This window comes from Notolepis coatsorum (assembly GCF_963971535.1).
Source record: "Notolepis coatsorum genome assembly, chromosome: 17".
NCBI lineage: Eukaryota > Metazoa > Chordata > Actinopteri > Aulopiformes > Paralepididae > Notolepis > Notolepis coatsorum.
Genome location: NC_140181.1, coordinates 53,138,153 through 53,162,855, shown reverse-complemented (window position 1 = coordinate 53,162,855; position 24,703 = coordinate 53,138,153). Strand labels below are relative to the sequence as shown.

The 24,703-nt window shown below is 48.1% G+C and overlaps 1 protein-coding gene across 1 annotated transcript in view; it reads right to left on the bottom strand.

Moving 5' to 3' along the window:
* clcnk (chloride channel K) overlaps positions 1–24,703 on the bottom strand; it is a gene marked incomplete at both ends in the record, with an annotated part of 103,442 nt that overhangs the window by 52,593 nt on the left and 26,146 nt on the right. Inside the window, 5 exons of the mRNA XM_084333454.1 lie at positions 881–950; positions 20,470–20,628; positions 21,164–21,248; positions 23,434–23,535; positions 24,340–24,424. Of these exons, the coding sequence (XP_084189580.1) occupies positions 881–950; positions 20,470–20,628; positions 21,164–21,248; positions 23,434–23,535; positions 24,340–24,424 (501 nt within the window). The remainder of the gene's footprint in view (positions 1–880; positions 951–20,469; positions 20,629–21,163; positions 21,249–23,433; positions 23,536–24,339; positions 24,425–24,703) is intronic.

The following is a 24,703-nucleotide window of genomic DNA, read 5'->3' as shown; positions in this document are numbered from 1 at the left end:
ATGTGACCTTATCAAAGTGTGGTGTATTCACATACATGAAGGGTTTGATCTGGGTTTGAACTTTTTTAACCCGTCATTAAGCAGAATATCTGTCTATTTTACTTTTTTACAGACGTGACCGATGTAAACTAATTACACACAGATTCAGTCACAAAATACAGCAGATACAGTTAAACACACATTATTTGCCTGGTATCTAGTGTTAGTACTTATATGTAAAAGCTGAGTCAAGCAACATGTCTCCATTAAAAATAAAAGTAAATGAAAATTGGTGGTGGACATCAGAATCACTGATTGGGCCTTTAAAGATTTTCAGTTGTTTCAAGTGAGTACCCTGTGGACTCAACCATTAAATTGTGTGCTTATTCGTAATTGTACATGGCTGAGTCTATATGGTCCTCATTCTAAATCATGGGTGCACTTTTAAAAACAGTATATTCTCTTTTAACTCTTCACTGTGTGGCTACAATAGAGCTCATGGGAGAGAGAGCGGGGGGAGAAAATGTATTAATGTGGATGAGAGCCTCGACACGGAGAGACCAGTCGCAAGTCGATCAGCACTTTCTTGGCCGAGCTATAGTCACTTTTCCGCACCTACTCCTGAACTCTGCATGCGCAGATTGCCAGATTGTGACTATAACTCGGCCGATAAAGGGCCGATCGACTTGGGATTAATCTCTCCGTGTTCAGGAGACTCAGGCATATAAAAGTCTATTGGATCATGTCTCCCACACCCCAACAGCCGTAGCTACAACCACTGTCATGGCTCTCATCCACATTCATTCATTTTCTCCCCCGCTCTCTCTCCCATGATTTCAGAATACCGGAAGTGTTGCGGTGGTCTATTGGCAATCTAGACATCCTGGCTCCTCCCACTCACCATAGACAAACACTGGCATGAAGTAGCCGGCAGGCAGAGGCAAAGTGCAGGCAAGCAGCAGCATCCACAGCTCAATATGAACAATGGAGACACAGACTGTCAAACATTTATCTCCTTAATTAACAATTGAACAATCAGTATGACTGATGTCAGGATGATAGCTGTCCATCAGGTGTCTCCAAAATTTCGACTACAGAGTCCTACTCCTTAGTACGGAAGCCCTAAGAGGCCATACATTCATACATTTTATTTACTCCGTTTTCCTGTGATAACGAATTAATTTAATTTGTTTTCTCGTGATAACGGGATAATTTTCTCGAGATCTCGAGAAAACGAAACGATAGTCTATATATTAAATCACTGCAGGAAACATCATTCAGTGTTGCAATGTCAGAGGAGCAGGAGGATATTGATCACCGCGTCACATATCTCGTCAATCAAGGCCTGACACAGGCTGAGCTTTATGCCTTGCTGTTACAGATAATATACACATTAGTGTGCGTCATCTAAGAAGACGGTTAGCAAAGGCTTCAGCTTTACCGGCGGCGCAATCAAAGTGAGCTCTCAAAGAGCACTTTAAAGGCTGCAACTCGAAACTGGCCCCCGTATGTCCAAACCCCTCCCACCCCCTCCAAATGTACAGTTCTGTGCCACACTAGCTCACACTCAGCGTCTCATGCATAATCTCGCTTCAGCGTATGCACACTGAATAAATTTCAAATGTACCTTTAAATGCCCGCATTCATCTGGCCACACCCCCATCCGCTCACCTACATAAGCAGGGATTTGTTTGTTTCTTTGTTTCTTTAATATTTGTCATACAGAAGTACAGAATACTTTTATACAAAATGCTTCTTACTGTTACGCTCCAGAGACTGTGCAAGACAAGATAAGTATGAAATAAAATAACATAGTAAAATTAGAAGTAAAAAAATGAGGTCACAGTGTTCAGTTTAGACATATGTACAATGTTCGATGCAGAATAGACGTAGTTACCATACAATATACAATACTGTGCAGTGTACTAATATACAATACTATATAGTGCAAGGCAGAAATGGGACGAGGTGCAATTTAGGTACAATTCACAGTAGGTGTACGAGTTGTAGTGCAAATCCTTTATCAATAAATATAAAGTGTAAAGTGTGTTTGTGTGATCTAAAGTGTGGAGAGTGGGTGCTGCAGTGTGTTGTTTGTTTGAGTGAGTGTGTGTGTGTGGGTGTGTGTGCTGTGTGCATTTGATGGTTGTTGCATAGTGTTTATTGTTCGTTTAGCAGCCTGATGGCCTGGGGATAGAAGCTTCTTCTGAGTCTTTCTGTGCTCGCCTTAAGACTCCGGTATCGCTTGCCTGACCGCAGCAGTTCAAAGAGGCAGTTGTTCGGGTGGCTCGAGTCCTTAATAATTCTCTTAGCCTTCCCCTTGCACCGCTTGTTGTAAATGTTCTGGAGGGTGGGAAGCCCCCCTCCAATTGTGCGTTCGGCTGAACGTGTCACTCTTTGTAGTCTGCTACGGTCTTGTGCAGTGCTATTCCCAAACCAGGAGGTGATGTTGCCGGTCAGGATGCTCTCTATTGTACATGAGTAGAAGTTCCTGAGGATCTTCTGACTGACTTGGAACTTCCTTAGGCGCCTGAGGAAGTAGAGGCGTTGTCGTGCCTTCTTCACAACACTGTCAATGTGTGTGGTCCATGTCAAGTCCTCGGATATGTGGGCTCCGAGGTACTTGAAACTGTTCACTCTCTCAACCGGTGCCCCGTCGATGCTGAGGGGGCTGTAGTCCTTGACCCCCGACCTCCTGAAGTCCACAATCATCTCTTTTGTTTTGCTGACGTTCAGGGAGAGGCAGTTCTCCTGACACCACTGTGACAGGTTCTCTACCTCTTCCAGGTAGGCCCTTTCGTCGTTGGCAGAGATCAGGCCCACCACTACTGTGTCATCAGCAAATTTGATGATGGTGTTGTTGTTCCGCTGTGCTACGCAGTCATGTGTGTACAGGGAGTAGAGGAGGGGGCTCAGAACACAGCCCTGGGGGGCCCCTATGTTGAGCGTGATGGATGAGGAGGTGCAGTTGCCGGCTCTTACCACCTGGGGTCTGCCCGTCAGGAAGTCCAAGACCCACTGGGCCACACACTCATCTCCTTCGCAAATTTCATCACAAGCAACGTGTTGCTCATATGCCCACTTGACGTGGAGAAAAATATTGCTCTAAGGAAAGGAAGAATAAGGAGAATACGTTGACATCATATCTTTATTTTCTCTCTCACTATTTTAAAACGAGAAAATACGGCGATATTGTCTTCGTACTGGAGTGTCTGGAAGATGGTGATCATTCCACAAACTCCACCGGTTTCGTATTGGGGGTTCACGCCGCTACATACCTCCCAGCTACAGTCTTCTTGGATGCGGCTGGACGGAGTGAAACCCTCCGGCTGTGCAGGGACTGTAGTGGCGCGCCGCTGTTGTGCGAAGCGGTGCTTTCCAGGTTGGGTGAGTAGTGTTTTTGCTGGCAGGCTCCACTTGTCTGTTAGTGCTATGGGGACTAATTGACAATGTTATGAAAACCGGCCCCAGGCTAGGGTCCTTTGTTCAGTCTCCTAGACGACAGGAGACCTTGGTCTGAAGCCATTTTAGTTTAACTAGTGGGCCGCGACCATTAACACTGGTGATCCCTGTGTTTTCTGGACGAGTGGATTTCTCTCTGTCCCGTGTTAAGCCCCTTCTTTCATATCCAAATGAGAGTATTCCTTCACGAGGAGATATGTGCATGGATGTGCGATAGCGGCAGATCCATGTTCAAGTCAGCTACACAAGCCAGTTTGGTATTGTGCTGATTCCGTCGGGTGTTGGTAAAATCACCGTTGTAAAGCAGTGTTGACATCTTGTTTCTCTTTTCTCTTAAAAAGTGAGGAGAGGTTCAGAACGGCGGCCTGTCTGGGTGAGTGTTATGTCATTGTATACATGTTCAGGTGATAGCTGCTTAGCTTACGGTTAGTCAGTCAGCTGTTAGCTGCTGCGTTAGCCTGCTGGGATCGCTGCATGGCCTACTTAGGTTGGGCCTACTGTTAGCCAGTCAGCTGTTAGCTGCGGCGCTAGCATGTCGTGATCACTAGGTAACGTTAGCTTGCTGCTATAGGCCAAGGCCGCTAAATGTTTTGTGAATAACGATGTTTTCCCAAACGTGTGTTGCTGCAATGCATTTAGGATACGACGCGAGTTATGTGTGAACTGTCTTTGTCACTGGCAGTTAGCTTCTCCGTGCAAATCGGGTTGTTGTTACAGATGTGAAAATGATCTGGTTGTTGTGTGAGAAACATCATGGTGTTTATATGTACCGTGTACTCACAACTAAGGTAACTAACCTATGAAGCTATGCTTGGTGACAAGTGAGTAAAAGAATGTTCTTTTCTCAGCCTGTGATGACAATGAACAGTGTGTTCACATATTAACAGGTTTTCCTGTTTTAACTGGCCGTATTGAGGGTAAAATAAGAGGATTGTGTTTCCCCTCGGTTCCCTGGGGACTTTTTCATCCTCCTATCAGACATGTTGTGCACTAATTTGTGTCTTTTGTGTGGTAGGGATGCGATGTAACCCTTAAGCTTGATTGCTGAGGTTGTGCTAAAACTGCTGGAGAAACTTTATTTTCCTAAAAGAAAAGATGGTTTGGTCGCTGTCGTGTGTGCTTAGCAAGGCCTGTGGCCGATACTAATCGAGAATTATGTATTCTCTCATTGTGAAAAACGGCGTTCCTCTGTTGAGTGTTTTTGCCATTTTTTGTAGGTGATGATGGGTTGTGTGTGTCATGTGACCTACAACTGGGTTGGACTGGCCACAGAAGCACATGTGTATGTTGGACCGGGGCTCTTAGAGCCCTCTCTATTCTGTGTTTTTTCCTTAGTAAAAATCAGATAGCAGGTTAGCTCATGCGCTGTGTGGAGCTGTCAAACGCTTCATAGAGCTGACTATGACTGTGTCATATTCTCTTTTTGTCATTACATCGTATCATGGGTGTGGGGTCGTAAAGGGGTGAACTGGTAACCTTTCCTCTTCCCCTTGTTTCTGTCGGTCAGGGGTACACCCCCTGTCCTTCAAGGTTCCCGTCACGTGGCGGTTCGGCACGTTACGGGGGGGGGGGGGGGAGTTTCCTGGTCCCACGGCCTGGTATATTGGGCGTGTGCACCGCAGGAATTCCCCCACCATAGAGTACGTCACCGTGCGCGTCTCTGTTGGTAGGACTTCCGTGTGCTGTTCAGGTCCATGTGATGGATCTGTTTCAGGGGGGTGGTCAGGGCTCCTCCTCACCAAGCGCCTATTCGGGCCTTCTGTGAGTTCGGACTCCTTCTTCCATGTGAGGGAGCCTCCATCAGAGTACAGAGCCTTCCTCCTCAGATTGTCAAAGTGAGTGGACCCTCTAGAAGGTGTCCTGTTCTATTGTATATTTATTCGATTCAATTCGATTGTTGAGTGTGTATGGGTTCAGTGCCTCTTCCCCGGAGAGCCCTAAAACCAATTTTTTACATGGCTCAAGGTGCAATATGTTCTTTTCAATCTGTACAGCTCGCGTGGGAAGTCTCTCTGGGGATCCCCGTCTCCTTCCTATGGGAGGGTGGTGGGATGTAAAAATGTGAAAAAATTTTACCCCTGGCTGTGTAGACTGGGATACATACTGTTGATGCTTCCTTCTTTTCTATTCAAAAAGTGTTGGAGTTAGGAAGTGTCACACCCCTCTTGTCGTTCCCCTGGGCGCCTTGGGGATTCAATGACAGGTCTAAATAGCCTGTTCATTGATGGGGGTGTGTCCCGACGCACGTATAGTGCTAGCTCGCTGTAAACAGGCGACTGACTGGCACGCCTTGGTTGCTTGTGGTTGAAACGGCGTTTTTATAAAGCAACTGAGATGGGGGTTTTTCCTCTTCCGACGACCAAATCCCATGACCTGGGTTGGTTTTTCGACGGATTCTCGTTCATGTCTGGGGGATGATGACGGAATGGATCTGAACATATGTAGAGGGGTCTCACGCCCTTGGGGTGGGCCACCAGGCGCGGTTCGCCCGAACGTCTGGGTGGCGCCTTCTTTTCATGTTAAGATCGACACGCATATCTGCCCTTCTCCTGGAGTAGGCATGTCGGCGTGGTTAGGGCACGGGACTGGTTCTGGTCATGCTGGTCCGGATCAGTTGAACCCGTTGTCCGCCGGGGATGCAGATCTGCTGTTCTGGTACCCTGAGGGACTTGGGCTTTTTTCAGGGGGAAAAATGCCAGGTCGGTCCGGGTGTCACAGGGTTAAGCGCTATGGAGACCCTGGTTGGGTACGTTTTTACTCAGCACTGTCGTAATGGCTTACAGCCATGCCATTCTGTACACGCTCGATCTCGTCGGATCTCGGCCGCTACACAGGCAGTGGTGCAGTCGTGGTCACACGCGGTTACACGCCGTGTTACTAGATGATCAGTACGCGCGCACAAAGATGCGCTCTATCCACATATTACGACTGCACCACTGTACACAGGTTGGTCCTGGTTAGTACTTGGTTGGGAGACCGCCTGGGAATACCAGGTACGGTGTGCTTAGGGGCTGGTTCTCCATTCTTTTTCGCTCCTCTCTCACGCATGGCGAAGAGGGGCCTGTTGGGGTGGTCTTTGACCTCCTCTGGTGACCCTGTGCTTCCCGTATCGCCAGGCCCGGTCCGAGGTAATGTTCGTCGACCCGTAGGCCTGGGTTAACCCTTTTTTGAAAACTGAGACGCTTGTACTGCGGTATAGCGTATGTGTTTTGGAGTTTTTTCTTGAGGGGTTATAGGATCAACCACCGCATTGGGTAACGCCAAGGTGGTTGGTTCCCTGGTGTGTTGGAGCAGTGTCAACTCTCGGGTTCACCGGTTGAGGGTGCCCCTGCACGTTCATGACGTCTGCCAATCGTGTCAGCCTTCTCTGCCTCAACCCCTCTGGGTGGGGGTTTTTAAATGGAGGCTTGGTCATGCAACAACGCCAGCATACGCCCCTTCCGCCGGGGCGGCTGTGTTCAGCTGTCCCCTCTGGCGCCTGTCTCGTCCGCAGTCTCCAGGCTAGGGTTAACAGCCTGTTGCCTGGTTTTTCCCCGGTGCGCTGCCTGCTTCCGTTGGTTAACCTTTTTTGTGTGCTTACGGCCATGCTGACTGCCTGTTCTGCAGGGTCAGTGTGCCAGGCGGTGTACTATTGGGGGGACAGGGCCCGCTCGGCTTACGGCCATACCAACCTGAACACGCCCGATCTCGTCCGATCTCGGAAGCTAAGCAGGTTCTGGCCTGGTTAGTACTTGGATGGGATACCGCCTGGGAATACCAGGTGCAGTAACTGAGGGGCCTTTGTCCGAATACGCTGGCGATGTGGGGGGCGGGGCACTACGTGCCCACCTGGTGGGGTCTTGATGCTGGCATCATGGACTTCTCCGGGCCCCCATTCCAGGGAGTCCAGTCCTTTTGGTGGGTCTGGGTCTTCCTTCGCGCTCCGCTGCTACGGCCTTGCCACGGGGTTGGGTTTGCCCTTGACCCCGTGATTCTGGGGGCAGTAACGAGGTTGTTCCTCCGTTCGTTCCCGGGTGGCATGCGGGTTGTGCGTGTGTGTAGTCGTGGGGTCAAGCCACGGTCTGCTCACCCTGTGCGTTGAGTTGCTTGAGTGCCTCTTCGCACGGTCGGGTCCGTCGCCCTCCCGTGAAGCCACCAATAGGGGGGGTGCCCTCCATTAGGGTGGGTCGGGGGGGCTCGGCCCTCCCTGGTCTGATGGTTGTGGGGGGCCTCAGCAGGGTACATTTGTCAAGCTTCTAGCTCCCGCTCAGCTCCTATTATGCATGAGACGCTGAGCGTGAGCTAGTGTGGCACAGAACGTTAGGTTATAACTATAACCAAGTTCTGTTAACACTAGTGAATGCTCAGCGTCTAGACGCTGCTGCAGGCCCTTGATTTTTCATTGTGATGAAATTTGTTGGGAAGGAGATGAGTGTGTGGCCCATCCCTGCTTATGTAGGTGAGCGGATGGGGGTGTGGCCAGATGAATGCGGGCATTTAAAGGTACATTTGAAATTTATTCAGTGTGCATACGCTGAAGCGAGATTATGCATGAGACGCTGAGCGTTCACTAGTGTTAACAGAACTTGGTTATAGTTATAACCTAACGTTTCCTCCCCCTCGTATGTATATATTTTCTGTTAGGATCTCACTCTGTTTAACAGTACTGTATATTTGCATATCTTGTCACAAATGGAACAGTACTGTGTATACCTGTATGGCATGTACCCCCCTGAAATAAATTAATCCGTTATCACGAGAAAACGGACTTCGTTATCTCGAGATAACAAGATAAATTAATCCGTTATCATGAGAAAACGGACTTCGTTTTCTCGAGATCTCGAGATAACAAAGTCTGTTTATCACGAGAAAACAGACTTTGTTATCTCGAGATCTCGAGATCTCCTCTCACAATATTCACCCTCACTGAACTGAGTCATTTGAAAATGTGCGCGATTTGTGATGTCAGAGAGACACCGCTGCATGTTAATGTTGAGATAGAAGATGAGCTCCACACAGTGGCTGGACCCTGACCAGGAGCCCACACAGCCTCTCTCTCCACACGGCTCAAAACGGCTCGAGATCTTGAGGTAGAAAAATGCTGTTTTTGAGGACTTGATTAGAAATACAAAACAATGAATAAAAAAAAATATATATATTACAGAGGTGTTCCATAGACTCACAGGAATTGTGTAAAAGTGCCCAAATAGTGAAAGAAATAGTAAAATAGTTCCCCTTTAAGTTATGCTTGGCATTTCCAACTTGTTTATGAAAATTAAAAGCATTCAGCTTGACTATGCAGGTGTCACAATTTTTACGTGATAAAGATAATAACTTGCATTACTGTCACATTTCGCACCCTCAGGGGTGGGAGCTCTGAACTCACAGTCTTTGTAGCTAAATGACAATACCTTGTGCTGATGTTTGTGACATTTGGACAACATTTGTGGGACTAATTAGGTTTAATTAGTTAAACAGTGGTGATTTACTTCATAATTAACTACAGGTAATTCCCTCTCATTTGGGAAAACAACCTCACAAGATTACAGACTTGTACCATTGATTAGTACAGACTTGTTGATTGTACCATTGAGTATTACTAAGATTTGACATTTCAGCCATTGCTATAGGAAATGGCTTGCATTTTCTGAAGAAGGTGTGTTCACCGAAACGTCATGATTTCAGGCTGCCAATACATTTGAAAAACCTGGAGTGGGTGCCTGGACTTGTTTCCCAATTTTGTATGTATAGTATCAGAGGTTAGAGCACCCAGTGTCAAGTCAAGTGAGGTGAGCGTGTTCTACTACTTTTTTCAGCCATTGCTATAGGTCCTTCATCAGGCATATTGGCCCCATATTATAGTGGAGTACAGTCTGTACTTATACTGTACGTAGGGCAGAGCATATATATATAGTATCTACTAAATCCTAATGAAACAAGTAACTAGAATAATATAAGCCTACTGTTCATTCATTAGACATGTATACGCCATACTGGCGCACACAAGACTTGTTATATTATCATTATCCCTTTCAATCTAATTCTGAATACAATTTCTCCACATGTACACACCCATCTGCCTGGCCACACCCACATCCGCTCCTCTACATAAGTGGGGACGTGGCCATACTAACAGCTCCTTCCCTATTTTCACCACCGACAAGTGTCTGTATACACCACTTGAGTTTAGTGCTGAAATAGTTGTTGGAAAGGAGCTACGTGGACATTGTATCTTATTTTTCTCTCTCTTGCCAATTTACGAGAAAAGCTCACAACGTCATCACCCTTCACCAGCGCTTCTCCATTGCCGCGTCCTCCGTGCATCGTGGGGCGTCTCTGACTCCGCGGTCGTGGCAGTCGGATACGCCCGGGCGGCGCCCGGTGGTGAGTTTGCCTCTCCGAGGGGCCGCTGAGCCTCCATCTCCCGTGAGATGGCCTGGTTCCGGCCCTGGTTCCCCCGCCAGTGGACAGTCGGCCGATAGTTGCCTCCGCCACCACCGTCGCCGCTACTGTACCTTCAGCGAAGAAGGCTAGGAGTGGAGGCCAGCCGCCCCACGCCTGCAGAGAACGGTAGGGATCGACGTGATCAGGCTTCCCAGAACCGTTCCTCCGGGCCGGCTCCCCGTGGGGGCAAACACTGCGCTGCACGCGGCAGGCGCCGCTAGTGACTCCCCTGTTTACCACTGTCCCCTTCCCCTCCCCAACATAATACTGTTTTTTGTTACAAACTGTGTGTTTATTCACTATATATTGGGGTTCTGTATCGTTAGTGGCTTAGCTTGGCATCACTACTGCACTATCTCGCGTACGTGCACGCGTACTGAATAAACCACAAATGTACCTCTAATACCAGTATTAGTCTGACCACACCCCTCATCAGCTTACCTTCATAAGCAGGTGTGTGGTCACCTGCTCTCCTCCTTCTCGCTTTCACCACAAGGAAGAGGTGCCTCGGTAGATCCCCACACTTGACACCATGATGGAAGAAATTGGATTAGGAACAGCTTTGGGAAACAAGGATACGTTGACATCATATCTTTATTTTCTCTCTCACTATTTTCGAGAAAATACGGCGATATTGTCTTCGTACTGGAGTGTCTGGAAGATGATGATCATTCTAAAAACCCTCCACCGGTTTTCGTATTGGGAGCACGCCGCTGCATGCTTCTCAACTGCAGTTCCTTGCTGTGTTTGTTGGGGTGAAACCTGTCAGGCCACAGCTGAACTGTCGGACATGCCGCTGTTGTGAGAAGCGGTGCGTTCCAGGTTGGGTGAGTAGTGTTTGCTGGCGGGCTCCACTTGTCTGTTAGTGCTATGGGGGCTACTTGACAAAGTTTATGGAAACCGGCCCCAGGCTAGGGTCCTTTGTTTAGCCACCTAGGCGACAGAAGACCTTGGTCTGAAGACCATTATAGTTTTAACTATAGTGGGCCGCGACCATTGACACTGGTGATCCCTGTGTGTTCTGGACGAGTGGATTCTCTCTGTCACCGTGGTAAGGCCCCATCTTTCATATCCAAATGAGAGTATTCCTTCACGAGGGGATATGTGCATGTAATGTGCGATAGCGGCAGATTCATGTTTAAAGTCAGCTACACAGGCCAGTTGGTACTGTGCTGATTTCCGTCGGATGTGGTAATGTCACCGTTGTGAAGCGGTGTTGACGTCTTGTTTTCTCTTTTCTCTTAAAAAGTGAGGAGAGGTTCAGAACGGCGGCCTGTCTGGGTGAGTGTTATGTCATTGTTTACATGTTCATAGCTTACGGTTAGCCGGTCAGCTGTTAACTGCTGCGTTAGCCTGCTGGATCGCTGCATGGCCTGCTTAAGGCCTACTATTAGGGCGCTGGGTAGCTTAGCTTCTCGCGCGCCGCCGGGAGCTCGCTTCTGATCGCCGTTGGCTTGATGCTATTCTGTTGAACGTGCTTTGATTTTAACATGTTTTACACTCTTGACCGCGACGTCATCCTTGACAGGGGATGTTTCGTCGACCCTGCCCTGGGCCTGGACGGGGATTGCGTCAACAAAAAGGACTGTAGCGACTGGTTGGAGCGGCGACGCTGCCCGGATCGAACAACACAGGACGGCTGTGTTCTACGGTGTCTTGTGACTGCACTTCGCTGATCTGCGTTCCGGGTAGGTACGGGGTTGACCAGACCTCATAACACGTCTTCTGGTTTTACTTTGCTAAATGTATTGTGAATAACGGTGTTTTTTCCCAAAACGTGTGTTGTTGCAATACATTTAGGATACGTTGCGGGTTATGTGTGAGCTGTTTTTGTCACTGGCAGTTAGCTTCTCCGTGCAGATCGTGATGTATTGATCTGGTTGTTGTGTGAGAAACATCATGGTGTTTATGTGTACCGTGTACTCACTACTAAGGCAACTAACCTATGAAGCTATGCTTGGTGACAAGTGAGTAAAAGAATGTTCTTTCTCAGACTGTAATGACAATGAACAGTGTGTTCACACATTAACAGGTTTTCCTGTTTTAACTGGCCGTATTGAGGGTAAAATAGGAGGATTGTGTTTTCCCCCCCCGGTTCCCTGGGGACTTTATCACCTCCTATCAGACATGTTGTGCATTAATTGTGTCTTTTGTGTGGTAGGGATACGATGTAACTCTTAGCTTGATTGCTGAGGTTGTGCTAAATCTGCTGGAGAAACTTATTTCCTAAAGGGAAATTGGTTTGGTTGCTGTCATGTGTGCTTAGCAAGGCCTGTGGTCGATACTAATCAAGAATGATGTATTCTCTCATTGTGAAAAAAACGGCGTTCCTCTGTTGAGTGTTTTTGCCATTTTTTGTAGGTGATGATGGGTTGTGTGTGTCATGTGACCTACAACTGGGTTGTACTGGCCACAGAAGCACATGTGTATGTTGGACCGGGGCTCTTAGAGCCCTCTCTATTCTGTGTTTTTCCTTAGTAAAAATCAGATAGCAGGTTAGCTCATGCGCTGTGTGGAGCTGTGAAACGCTTCATAGAGCTGACTATGACTGTGTCATATTCTCTTTTTGTCGTTACGTCGTATCATGGGTGTGGGGTCGTAAAGGGGTGAACTGGTAACCTTTCCTCTCCCCATTGTTCTGTCGGTCAGGGGTACACCCCCTGTCCTTCAAGGTTCCCGTCACGTGGCGGTTCGGCACGTTACGGGGGGGGGGGGGGGGGGGGAGTTCCTGGTCCCACGGCCTGGTATATTGGGCGTGTGCACCGCAGGAATTCCCCCGCCATAGAGTACGTCACCGTGCGCGTCTCTGTTGGTAGGACTTCCGTGTGCTGTTCAGGTCCATGTGATGGATCTGTTTTCAGGGGGGGTGGTCAGGGCTCCTCCTCACCAAGCGCCTATTCAGGCCTTCTGTGAGTTCGGACTCCTTCTTCCATGTGAGGAAGCCTCCATCAGAGTACAGAGCCTTCCTCCTCAGATTGTCAAAGTGAGTGGACCCTCTAGAAGGGTCCTTTTCTATTGTATGTATATTCGATTCAATTCGTTTATTGAGTGTGTATGGGTTCAGTGCCTCTTCCCCGGAGGCCCTAAAACCAGTTTTTTACATGGCTCAAGGTGCAATATATTCTTTTCAATCTGTACAGCTCGCGTGGGAAGTCTCTCTGGGGATCCCTGTCTCTTTCCTATGGGAGGGTGGTGGGATGTAAAAATGTGAACATTTTTTACCCCGGCTGTGTAGACTGGGATACATACTGTTGATGCTTCCTTCTTTCTATTCCAGAAGTGTTGGAGTTAGGGAGTGTCACACCCCTCTTGTCGTTCCCCTGGGCGCCTTGGGGATTCAATGACAGGTCTAAATAGCCTGTTCATTGATGGGGGTGTGTCCCGACGCACGTATAGTGCTAGCTCGCTGTAAACAGGCGATTGACTGGCACGCCTTGGTTGCTTGTGGTTGAAACAGCGTTTTTATAAAGCAACTGAGATGGGGGTTTTTCCTCTTCAGACGACCACATCCCATGACCTGGGTGGGTTGTCGACGGATTCTCGTTCATGTCTGGGGGATGATGACGGGATGGATCTGAACATATGTAGTGGGGTCTCACGCCCTTGGGGTGGGCCACCAGGCGCGGTTCGTCCGAACGTCTGGGTGGCGCCTTCTTTTCATGTTAAGATCAACACGCATATCTGCCCTTCTCCTGGAGTAGGCATGTCGGCGTGGTTAGGGCACGGGACTGGTTCTGGTCACGCTGGTCCAGATCAGTTGAACCCGTTGTCCGCCGGGGATGCAGATCTGCTGTTCTGGTACCCTGAGGGACTTGGGCTTTTTTCAGGGGGAAAAATGCCGGGTCGGTCTGGGTGTCACAGGGTTAAGCGCTATGGAGACCCTGGTTGGGTATGTTTTTACTCAGCACTGTCGTCATGGCTTACAGCCATGCCATTCTGTACGCGCTCGATCTCGTCGGATCTCGGCCGCTACACAGGTTGGTCCTGGTTAGTACTTGGTTGGGAGACCGCCGGGGAATACCAGGTACGGTGTGCTTAGGGGCTGGTTCTCCATTATTTTTCGCTCCTCTCTCACGCATGGCGAAGAGGGGCCTGTGGGGGTGGTTTTTTGACCTCCTCTGGTGACCCTGTGCTTCCCGTACCGCCAGGCCCGGTCCGAAGTGATGTTTGCGACCCGTAGGCCTGGGTTAACCCTTTTTGGAAACTGAAACACTTGTACTGCGGTATAGCCGGTGTATGCCCGCAGGTGTGTTTTGGAGTTTTTTCTTGAGGGGTTATAGGAACAACCACCGCATTGGGTAACACCGAGGTGGTTGATTCCCTGGTGTGTTGGAGCAGTGTCAACTCCCGGGTTCACCGTTTGAGGGTGCCCCTGCACGTTCATGACGTCTGCCAATCGTGTCAGCCTTCTCTGCCTCGACCCCTCTGGGTGGGGGTTTTTAAATGGAGGCTTGGTCATGCAACACCGCCAGCTTACGCTCCTTCCGCCGGGGCGGCTGTGTTCAGCTGTCCCCTCTGGCGCCTGTCTCGTCCGCAGTCTCCAGGCTAGGGTTAACAGCCTGTTGCCTGGTTTTTCCCCGGTGCGCTGCCTGCTTCCGTTGGTTAACCTTTTTGTGTGCTTACGGCCATGCTGACTGCCTGTTCTGCAGGGTCAGTGTGCCAGGCGGTGTACTATTGGGGGGACGGGGCCCGCTCGGCTTACGGCCATACCAACCTGAACACGCCCGATCTCGTCCGATCTCGGAAGCTAAGCAGGTTCTGGCCTGGTTAGTACTTGGATGGGATTCCGCCTGGGAATACCAGGTGCAGTAACTGAGGGGCCTTTGTCCGAATACGCTGGCGATGTGGGGGGCGGGGCACTACGTGCCCACCTGGTGGGGTCTTGATGCTGGCATCATGGACTTCTCCGGGCCCCCATTCCAGGGAGTCCAGTCCTTTTGGTGGGTCTGGGTCTTCCTTCGCGCTCCGCTGCTACGGCCTTGCCACGGGGTTGGGTTTGCCCTTGGCCCCGTGATTCTGGGGGCAGTAACGAGGTTGTTCCTCCGTTCGTTCCCGGGTGGCATGCGGGTTGTGCGTGTGTGTAGTCGTGGGGTCAAGCCACGGTCTGCTCACCCTGTGCGTTAAGTTGCTTGAGTGCCTCTTCGCACGGTCGGGTCCGTCGCCTTCCCGTGAAGCCTCTAATAGGGGGGATACCCTCCATTAGGGGGGGTCGGGGGGGCTCGGCCCTCCCTGTTCTGATGGTTTTGGGGGGCTGTCAGCGGGGTGTATTTGTCAGCCAAGTGGCTCCGCTTGGCCTCCCTTGTGCAGTAGTGATGCCAAGCTAAGCCACTAACGATACAGAACGATAGGTTATGACTATAACCAAGTTCTGTTAGTTAGGGGCGATGCTTGGCATCAGACGACCGCTGCAGCCCTTGTCCTCACCTTGTGGTGAAAGCTTGGGAAGGAGGAGAGCAGGTGACCACACACCTGCTTATGAAGGTAAGCTGATGAGGGGTGTGGTCAGACTAATACTGGTATTAGAGGTACATTTGTGGTTTATTCAGTACGCGTGCACGTACGCGAGATAGTGCAGTAGTGATGCCAAGCATCGCCCCTAACTAACAGAACTTGGTTATAGTCATAACCTATCGATATGATGTATAAACCATCACCTACCTGTGGGGTTGTGTGTTTGCTTAGAGAGTAGGACAGTTTTCTTGTAAATTGTTCTGGTCGCTATATATATGTGTGCTTAGCAAGGCCTGTGGCTAGCACTCGTCGAAAGACTTGTCTTCCCTCATCATGAAGAAGACTGTGTTCTTCTTGCAGTAGTAAGAGTGAACTTTACCTTTTTTATCTGAGGGGGTTGTGTGTATTCTGTTACGTTTGGGAAACATGGCATCGAGTCCACAACCAGGTTAGAGTGTTAGCCTACAGAAGTAATCATATATGTAGCTTGTACCGAGGTCTTTGACCCTCTCTTTAAACGTCTGTGTTTCTCTTTACTTGGTGAAGTACATAAACACGGGTGACGTGTTCGCACATGAGCCTAAAGCCTTGTATGTAAAAACCCGTTCGCAAACGAGTTTATCGTCTGTGGCTGGCGTGCAGATGGTTGAGCTTATCCTAGTGGATATACGCTTTTTCATGTAGCATGCTAGGTAAACTGGTATCATCGCTGCTTGGTTGTTTTCATCGTATCCTGGGTATGGGGTCACAAGGGGGTGAACTGATAAACCCTGCCCCCTTTTTTCTGATTGGCCAGGGGGTTGGACCTCCTGTTCTTCGGTCTTCCTGTCACGCTGTTGGGTCAGCGCGTCACAGGGTAGGGAGAGGGGGGGGGGGGGTGGGAGTTCCCTGGTCCCACGCCATATTTGGGCAGGTGGGTCACGGAATTCCCCCCGCCATAGAGTACGTCACTGGGCGCGTTTCTATTGGTCGTGTGGCTTCCGTGAGTTCTTTTCAGGCTCCATGTTATGGACCGCTGTTATTGTCAAGATTGAGTTATGCGGTGCGTGGAAACTTTGTTTTCTGCTCTGCGCTCTGTTGCATATGTATTGAGCTTTTGGTCACATAGCTCAATGTTACATATATCTTTTCAATTATTACTCACGTGGGAGGTCTCTCTGGGGGTTCCCTGTCTCCTCTCTTTTATACAGAGCAGGGTTGACAGGGGTGTTTTACCTCAGACGCGTCATATGGGACCCATATCTGTGTCTCTTGGCCAGCTTCCTGCCGCTCGTCCCAGGCGGCTTGGAGGGAACGTTATCTGGGTTCTTGTTAGAATTACCATTGATGTGTTTTGGGTCTTGACGTGTACATAGTGCTGGCCCTGGGTGCTTCTGTGTGGAACCACGCATGGGCTGGCGCGCCTTGGCTGCTCATCATGGAAACGGCGTTTTTTATTGAGCAACTAGGATGGAGATTTTATCTCCTCCGAGCGCCAGTGTACTAGGTTAGTCTCGACGAATTCTCGTTCATCTCTGGGGGGAGATGACGGAATAGATAAAAGCATTGGCGGAGGGGTCTCACGCCCACTGGGGATGGTGGTGTGATTAGGACACGGGACTTGTTCTGGTCGCGCCGTTCTGCTGTTCTGGTACCCTGAAGGACTTTGTGCTTTTTTGGGGGGGAAGTGCCGGGTTGGCCCGGGCGTCGCAGGGTTTGATGTTATGGAGGTGTGTTCGTGGTTATGTCACTGCGTGTTATCCTTCACTGTTGCTTGGTCCATATTGTGTTGTACCTTGCGCTGTGCTAAGGAGCCTGGTCCTTCTCCATTCTTTTTCGCCCCTCTCTTTCCCTGCTTGGCGGGGCTGGGAGGGGGCTGTCGAGGTGGTTCTATTGTACCCCTCTGGCATCCCTGTGTACGTCCCGGTCCGCCGGGCCCAGGTCCGGACTCGTTCTCGTTGACCTGTTGGCCTGGGTTAACCCCTTCTTGAAAACTGAAACGCTTGTACTGCTGTATAGCCGGTGTATATGCGCAGTTGTGTTTCGGAGTTTTTTCTTGGGGGGATTAAGGGAACAACCGCCTCCTGTTAAACTAAACATAGGGAGGTGGTTGGTTCCCCGGTGTGTTGATAGCGGAGTCAACTCTCGGGTTAGGCCGGGCTTGACCCTGTCTGCCTACGAGTGTGCCCCGCACTTTTCATGACGTCTGCCAATCATGTCAGCCTCTGCCTCTGCCTCTCTAGGGGGTTGGGTTATTGTGGAGGCTGGTGCACAGCATACCGAACGCCCCTTCCGCCGGGGTGCTGTTCTCAGTAGACCCCTTAGGCGCCTGTCTAGTCCGCAGTGCTCCGGGCACAGGTCGAGTTATGCTTTTGACCTGTTGCCAGGATTGAGGGATCAACCTCTTTGGTTGGTTGTCTCCCCGGTGCGCTGCCTGGCCCCACTGTGTTGTGGGGGTGTAGCCTCTGTGGAGTGCATCAGGGCGGCGTGCTGTAGGGGGGAGGGCCTGCTCTTGGATTGGGCCCTGTCCGATACGCTGGCGATGTCGGGGATGGTGTCACTAGTGACCGTCTGGTGGGGTCTCGATGCTGCTGCATCGTTGGCCTCACCAGGCCCCCTTTCCGGGGGGTCCTGACCCTTAGTCTGTTCCTGGGGCTGGGTCCTCCTTCGCGCTCCGCTGCTACGGCCTTGCCTGGGGTTGGGTTCTTGACCATGACCCCGTGATGTTAGGGATTGTAACAGGTATTTTTTTCTTCCTGTTCGTTCCCTAGTGGCATGTGGGATGCGCAGATTGCGCGCCTGTGTAGTCACTAGGGCTGTCCCCGACTAAGGATTTGGATGGTCGACTATGATTGGCCAAAATTTGCCCTTAGTTGACTATTGGTCGACAAAAAAAGTATAATATTTTAAAATTTTAATTCTTCTTTTTTGTATCATTCCATTTGGGCTGTGGGGGGTGCTTAATGTCTGAAGGCTTCTTGTCCTCTGCAAAAGCATGCAATTGGTCCACTGATGGATACATCTTGATATTTGTCTAGTCTAGTGTGTTCATTAGGACAATCATGTAAATGTAAATGTAATGTAATGTATGTTCATTAGATGGGTGAAATCCTCTTTCAGTGCCTCTGTGCCTGTTTTCGTAGGCAGTTAGTCTCTGGTATGCGTGCCATTAGCGTTAGCCACGCTTCTAGGCCTCTTTTCTTTTGGAAAGAATGATAAAAAAAATTCTACTAAGAGGTTGGCCAGTCGACTACGGCTCCTTTCGACCGATTAGTCGACTAATCGACTTATAGGGGTCAGCCCTAGTAGTCACGGGTTCTTCTGTGTGAAGGTAAGTCCCACGATCTGCTCACCTGTGCGGTGGTGAAAGACTTGGGAAGGAGCTGTTAGTATGGCCACGTCCCCACTTACTGTATGTAGAGGAGCGGATGTGGGTGTGGCCAGGCGGATGGGTGTGTACATGTGGAGACATTTTATTCAGAATTAGATTGAAAGGGATAAGGTTCCACTACGAGCAGAGCGCTCGCTATACTCATATAACTATGGTTATAGGATAACTGTATGTTATGGAATATTAATGCAGTCTATTTCCACACGATTAGCTTTAGTTCTTATTTATTTATTTATCCACTGTCATTTGCAGTGTTGGTGTACTAGGCTACATAGTGTATTTCAATATCTGTTTTATTGATTAATGATACATTTGAAGGAATGCAAGTTATAGAACAAATGTCTGTCCCATTGTACCAATCATGTTGGCTATAACCTGCATTCTTTCAAATGTATAATTAATCAATAAAACAGATATGTAACAAATAAGAAATACAAATTCCACAGAAGGCATTAAATAATTATTATTTTCAATAATTTCACAATAATTGCATAATTGTGTTTGAATATCTGAGTAATTAAAGTAATTATACATTTGTCCAAAATAGCTGGTTCAGATATGGTTAATCCAGCTGCCCTGTGATCAGATGAATCTATTGCTGCTGCTGCCCCCCGGCTCTGGAACAGCCTCCCCCCACATAAGATCTGCCCAGAGCCTAGAGAGGTTTTTAAATCATTGCTCGAAACACACCTCTTCTCCCTGGCCTTTGACCAGAGCTAGCCTAGCATTTATACATGACGTCCGCTGTCACTCTGGACTTTTTTATCCAATTTTCCTGTCTCTTTTTTATTGCACTTTGCCCTTGCTTTCTTATATACTATACTCTACCTATTTTAGTAATTTTAGTGTATTTTATTGCATTGTATGTGTTTTTTATCATGTTGTAAAGCACTCTGGTTTGGCTGTTAGTCATTTGTAAATGTGCTATATAAATAAAACTGACTTGACTTGACTTATCTTTCCGACATCAAATGCGTAATTTCTTATCATACAAATATTGTCATATTTATTTTAATTATGATTGATTAAGTAATTAATTCCAAGGAGGCCTGTAGCTTGACATGAAGGAATCACTATGATTCTTCCCAAATAAAGCCATTATGAACGGAGAACACAGTCTGTCAAGTTAATAACATTTTCAATCAGTCAATCAATCATAAGTGTGCTCCTCAGCACTCTTAAATTCTGCTCTCAGCCACGGCCAAATCCGATCTCAGGAAAATTTGGGGAATCGCGCTACTAGCGCTAATATGTCTTAAATTGCCAGAAATCTGCCTGAGAGGAATTTTTTTGTCGTAAATCCGTTCGGGAATGAGACCCATTGTCAATCAAGAAAGTTTTCTCGCAAATCAATTTAAATAGGACATTTAATTGCTGGATCTTAATTCATATTTGTTTTGTAATGCCTAGTTTGACAGTTTGATCTGAATTTTGTAAGACATGTGTGCAGTAGTTCCGGAGTGTGGGGGCATTTGGGAGCAGCAGCTAATTTGCATTTAAAGCTACAAACACAGAAACAGCCCGTCGAGAACAGGACTGAAACAGGGGGGTATAGAGGCTGCTAGAATGCATAATCTAACGGATATTCTCAGCAAAGAAACTTCAAATACACGTTTTTAGGACCTCAGACACCTATATGAACTTGAAAGGGAGTCAATTGTGGGACCTTTAATGCTGTTCCAGACAATTGACATAAACTGTTCCAAATTCAGAAATCCTTTGAAGGATGCACTGATATTGTTGACCTAATGTCCTCACTGAATGTGTCCTTAAATTAACTGCACCTTCATTAGCAGAAAGAAGGCCAATGAGAAGTAGAAATGGTTCCCTCCTAAACCCCACTCCAACCAAGCCTTTGGCTGTACTTCCACAGAGGCATTGTGGGATTGAGAGGCCCACTGCCTGCTGTCCAACAGGGAGGAGAGGAGCTGCTTCATGGTGTACTGTGGAAGGGAGGAAAATAGATAACTTTCTCTTTCGGAAAATTACAGAAATATAGTTTTCATAGTATTTCTGCTTTATTAGATGGCATGAAGCTGGAGAGTGACAGAGAGGTTTGGAGGGGAAGGCGATGACCTGTGACCAGTGACCTGTGACAAGGGTCATGAACCAGATTTGAACCCAGGATTTTTTAGGCACCAAGATGATTTAGTTGGAATGCCTGAGAAGCTTGTCTGTTTAATTAAATTAAATAGGAACTGGATGAGATCATGTTTGTGTCACAGGTTTTGTGGCTATTACACAGATGGACTGTTGGAATATACCCATGGAGATGCCTTGGATTACTGCATAACTGAGATGCAACTGTACCAGGGTACCTCCCAAAGCTTTTGTACCTCCATTCCTATTGTGTTTTTCACACTTGTAATGCATTTACAAATAAAGATTAAGTACCTATGTTACACCTTCATCTGTTGTCTATTGCTGTGTTACTATGTTGGGAATCTATTAATCTAGTCCAGGTCGATTTGTTCCTACCTTAGAAGCCATATATTGGCCTGTAGAGTGTGGAAATGTCAGAGATGCCATGAGGAACACCACCATGGCTGAATATAGACCTTTACTAGTGAGACACATGCACATACAATCAGATGATAATCACTTGTGTTATTGTCAAATAATTTCAATTGAAAACAATTGTTATTTCAGTCAAGCTACATAAACATTTGGTTTTCAGAATGTTTCACAATGTATAAAAAAAAAAAAAAAAAAGCCACTTCGGGTCTGGTTGGGTGTAAGCAGCAGCATGGCCTCTAGGGGCCGCTAGCAGGGCTTCTAGACTCTTACCCAAAAACGACACTGCTGCAACTGCTGCTGAGCTACTGCCATGGTAATCACTTGGACATGCTACACTATTCAAAACACTAGTGCCTGATGGAACCAGTGCAGCATCCCCTGCAAAACTTTGAGGGAACAAAAACATGCTGCTGTCTTGTCTTGTCTCCACTAGCAAGGGTTTAGCCGTGGCTGTGGCCTGTCTGGCACACACCGAGTGTCTCCATTGTCTTTAGAACCTGGCCAGACTTGACCAAAGCCGGCTGAGACTGTTATTGGTATGAATTTTGAATGGTTGCCGAGCAACCAGAGAGTTTACAAGAAACGCAATGGAGACACAAACCCAACCATACCATACCATGCTAGATGATGGCTAGCCCCTGATAGGCTCAACATAGCTAATGGAGACACAAACCCAACCGTACCATACCATGACAGATGATGGCTAGCCTCAGACAGGCTGAACATAGCTAATGGAGATGTAACGGATATGTACCGCGATAGTGTGACCAGAGACGTGGCTGGCTCGGTAGCGGTACATAGAAGTAAAACTCACTCCCCTGATCCTCAGAGACAGGATAGACATGGTTAGTTAGTAGGGAATTCCTTCCTAGCGCAAAGGTCTGTGGTGTCGCCCGCGGTGCGGGAGACCGGGGTTCGAATCCCACTCAAGGCATCGAAGTGCCTTGGGTGGAGTGGAGTGAGTTTAGGGGGGGTGAATGTAATGGATATGTACCGCGATAGTGTGACCAGAGACGTGGCTGGCTCGGTAGCGGTACATAGAAGTAAAAACTCACTCCCCTGATCCTCAGAGACAGGATAGACATGGTTAGTTCCATGGGAATTCCTTTCTTGGCACAGCGGTCTGTGTTGCTGGCCCCGGTGCGGACGCCTGAGGTTCGACTCCCACTCAAGGCATGGTCGAAGTGTTTGGCAGGTGCAGTGGTGTACCGGCTACAGTGGTGCACCGGGGCCAGCAACACAGACCGCTGTGCCATGAAAGGAATTCCCTACTAACTAACCATGTCTATCCTGTCTCTGAGGATCAGGGGAGTGAGTTTTACTTCTATGTACCGTTACCGAGCCAGCCACGTCTCTGGTCACACTATCGCGGTACATATCCGTTACATTCACCCCCCCTAAACTCACTCCACTCCACCCAAGGCACTTCGATGCCTTGAGTGGGATTCGAACCCCGGTCTCCCGCACCGCGGGCGACACCACAGACCTTTGCGCTAGGAAGGAATTCTCTTCTAACTAACCATGTCTATCCTGTCTCTGAGGATCAGGGGAGTGAGTTTTACTTCTATGTAGTGCTACCGAGCCAGCCACGTCTCTGGTCACACTATCGCGGTACATATCCGTTACATTGACACAAACCCAACCATACCATACTACCATGCTAGACCATGGCTAGCCCTGGACAGGCTGAACATAGCTAATGGAGAATAACATTACATCCCCAGTATAATTTCAGTCTTTTTTTTTATCTACTTTTTTCTCCCCATTTTTCTATTTTTCTCCCGTCCCCAATTTCGTATTGTCCAATTCTACCCTCCCCTGTCTCGAACGTTGTTAGGTCATGCCTCCCACAAGCCGGCTGCAATGTGGACGAAGCCTTGCATCACGTGTCCCCTCCGGTACTCGAGGAGGCAGCCGTCGCATCTTTTCACCTGCACAGCGTGATCTCTCAGTGGCGAGGGTCTGCGTGGGAGGGACACGCCGCCCTCGTCGCTTCCTTCCTTCTACTGCGCAGGCGCACCAACCGACCTGTAGGAGTCGCTGTCCACAACGTCCGATCCCCACCCACCAGCTTCCCACCCCCTAATACTGCCAATTGTATTAGAACGACCAGCCAAGCTGGTAGCAACGCCGAGATCTGGGCTTGAACCCAGCATCTCCTGCGTTGGTGGCGAGCGCCTTGCCCACTGCGCCACCTAGCAGCAGTATAATTTCAGTCTTATATCTCTCACTCTGTCGTCAACATCTTAATCAGGACTCGGTTGGTTTTGGTGAAGCAAAGGATCCATCGATGGCAGAAGAGATAGACGCAGCTCGCAGACCCACACAGCAGCCTTATTATAGAGAGAAAGACACAGTCAGCGACTTGAGGCTTATTGATCACCAAGGCAGTGATTGGCAAATAATTGGAAGTCACTACAGCATAGTGTTGAAGAAGAAAGAGACTGTTGATGACTGTTGTGACTTGGTATTATCATAGTAACACAGGATGCAGAACCAGACAAACTGCTCAGCTGTTTCCTGGATATGATATGACATGGATATGACTCATCAGGTTTGGAGAGTAACAGATTGCATGTAATGGGATTGCAAAAGATCTGTGACTGTGCCCCTGAGGCACACATAGGAATCAGATTACAGATACTAAAAGTAGGGGATTACTTGTCAGATTACTTATCAGATTACTCAGAAACAAGTTTGAGGGTTAAAAGGGCATTTTGATTGCGAGGATAGAGACACAAATATTGATTCAACATACCTGCATATAAAGGTTAATTATGGTTGTAGTCGATAATGACAATTAACAATCTGTAAACTGGAATAAACTGTTTAAGATTATAATTGTAGATTTGTAGATTTTGGAGGCACAGAGTAAAGTAATTGAAAGTATTCAGATGTTACTGAATTTGACTTATGTTAGTGGAGTAAGTTACTGATTGCACATTTTCAGCAGGCAATCAGGCTTATCCTGTACCAAATTACATTTAGAAACTAACACAGGACATCCTATGAACAGTAAACTGGACAAATATCAATATGGATTTAAGTTAGCAGGTGTAAGATACCGATAAAAATAAAATACAAGGCAAAGCGCAAAACTCCTTCCAGTTCACAGACGCCATCATCAACCAACATACCCCAGTGTGGCAAACACCACAATCTCCACTGGGTAGAAGGGTAAGACATCAGAGAAGCTCGTTTTGAACAATGCCTGAAGAGTCTCTGCCGGCACACACACAAAAAACAAAAATAAATGATCAATTGTAATTCAGCCTCCTCAATCTGTCCCATGGCCTTTCAAAATGAAATCATCCTTCTGTATTATTGCATTGGGATTGTATTGCTTGTTACAGTCGATCAGCTTACATGCCTCTGCCGGTTTGTGCAAAACTCGTCAAAACCCGTCACTAGTCATTGTTGTGACAGATAATTATTAATAATAATAGTTTCAACGGCGCTGACAGGCAGTGTAATGGCCATGCCATTGGATTTCCATTTAAT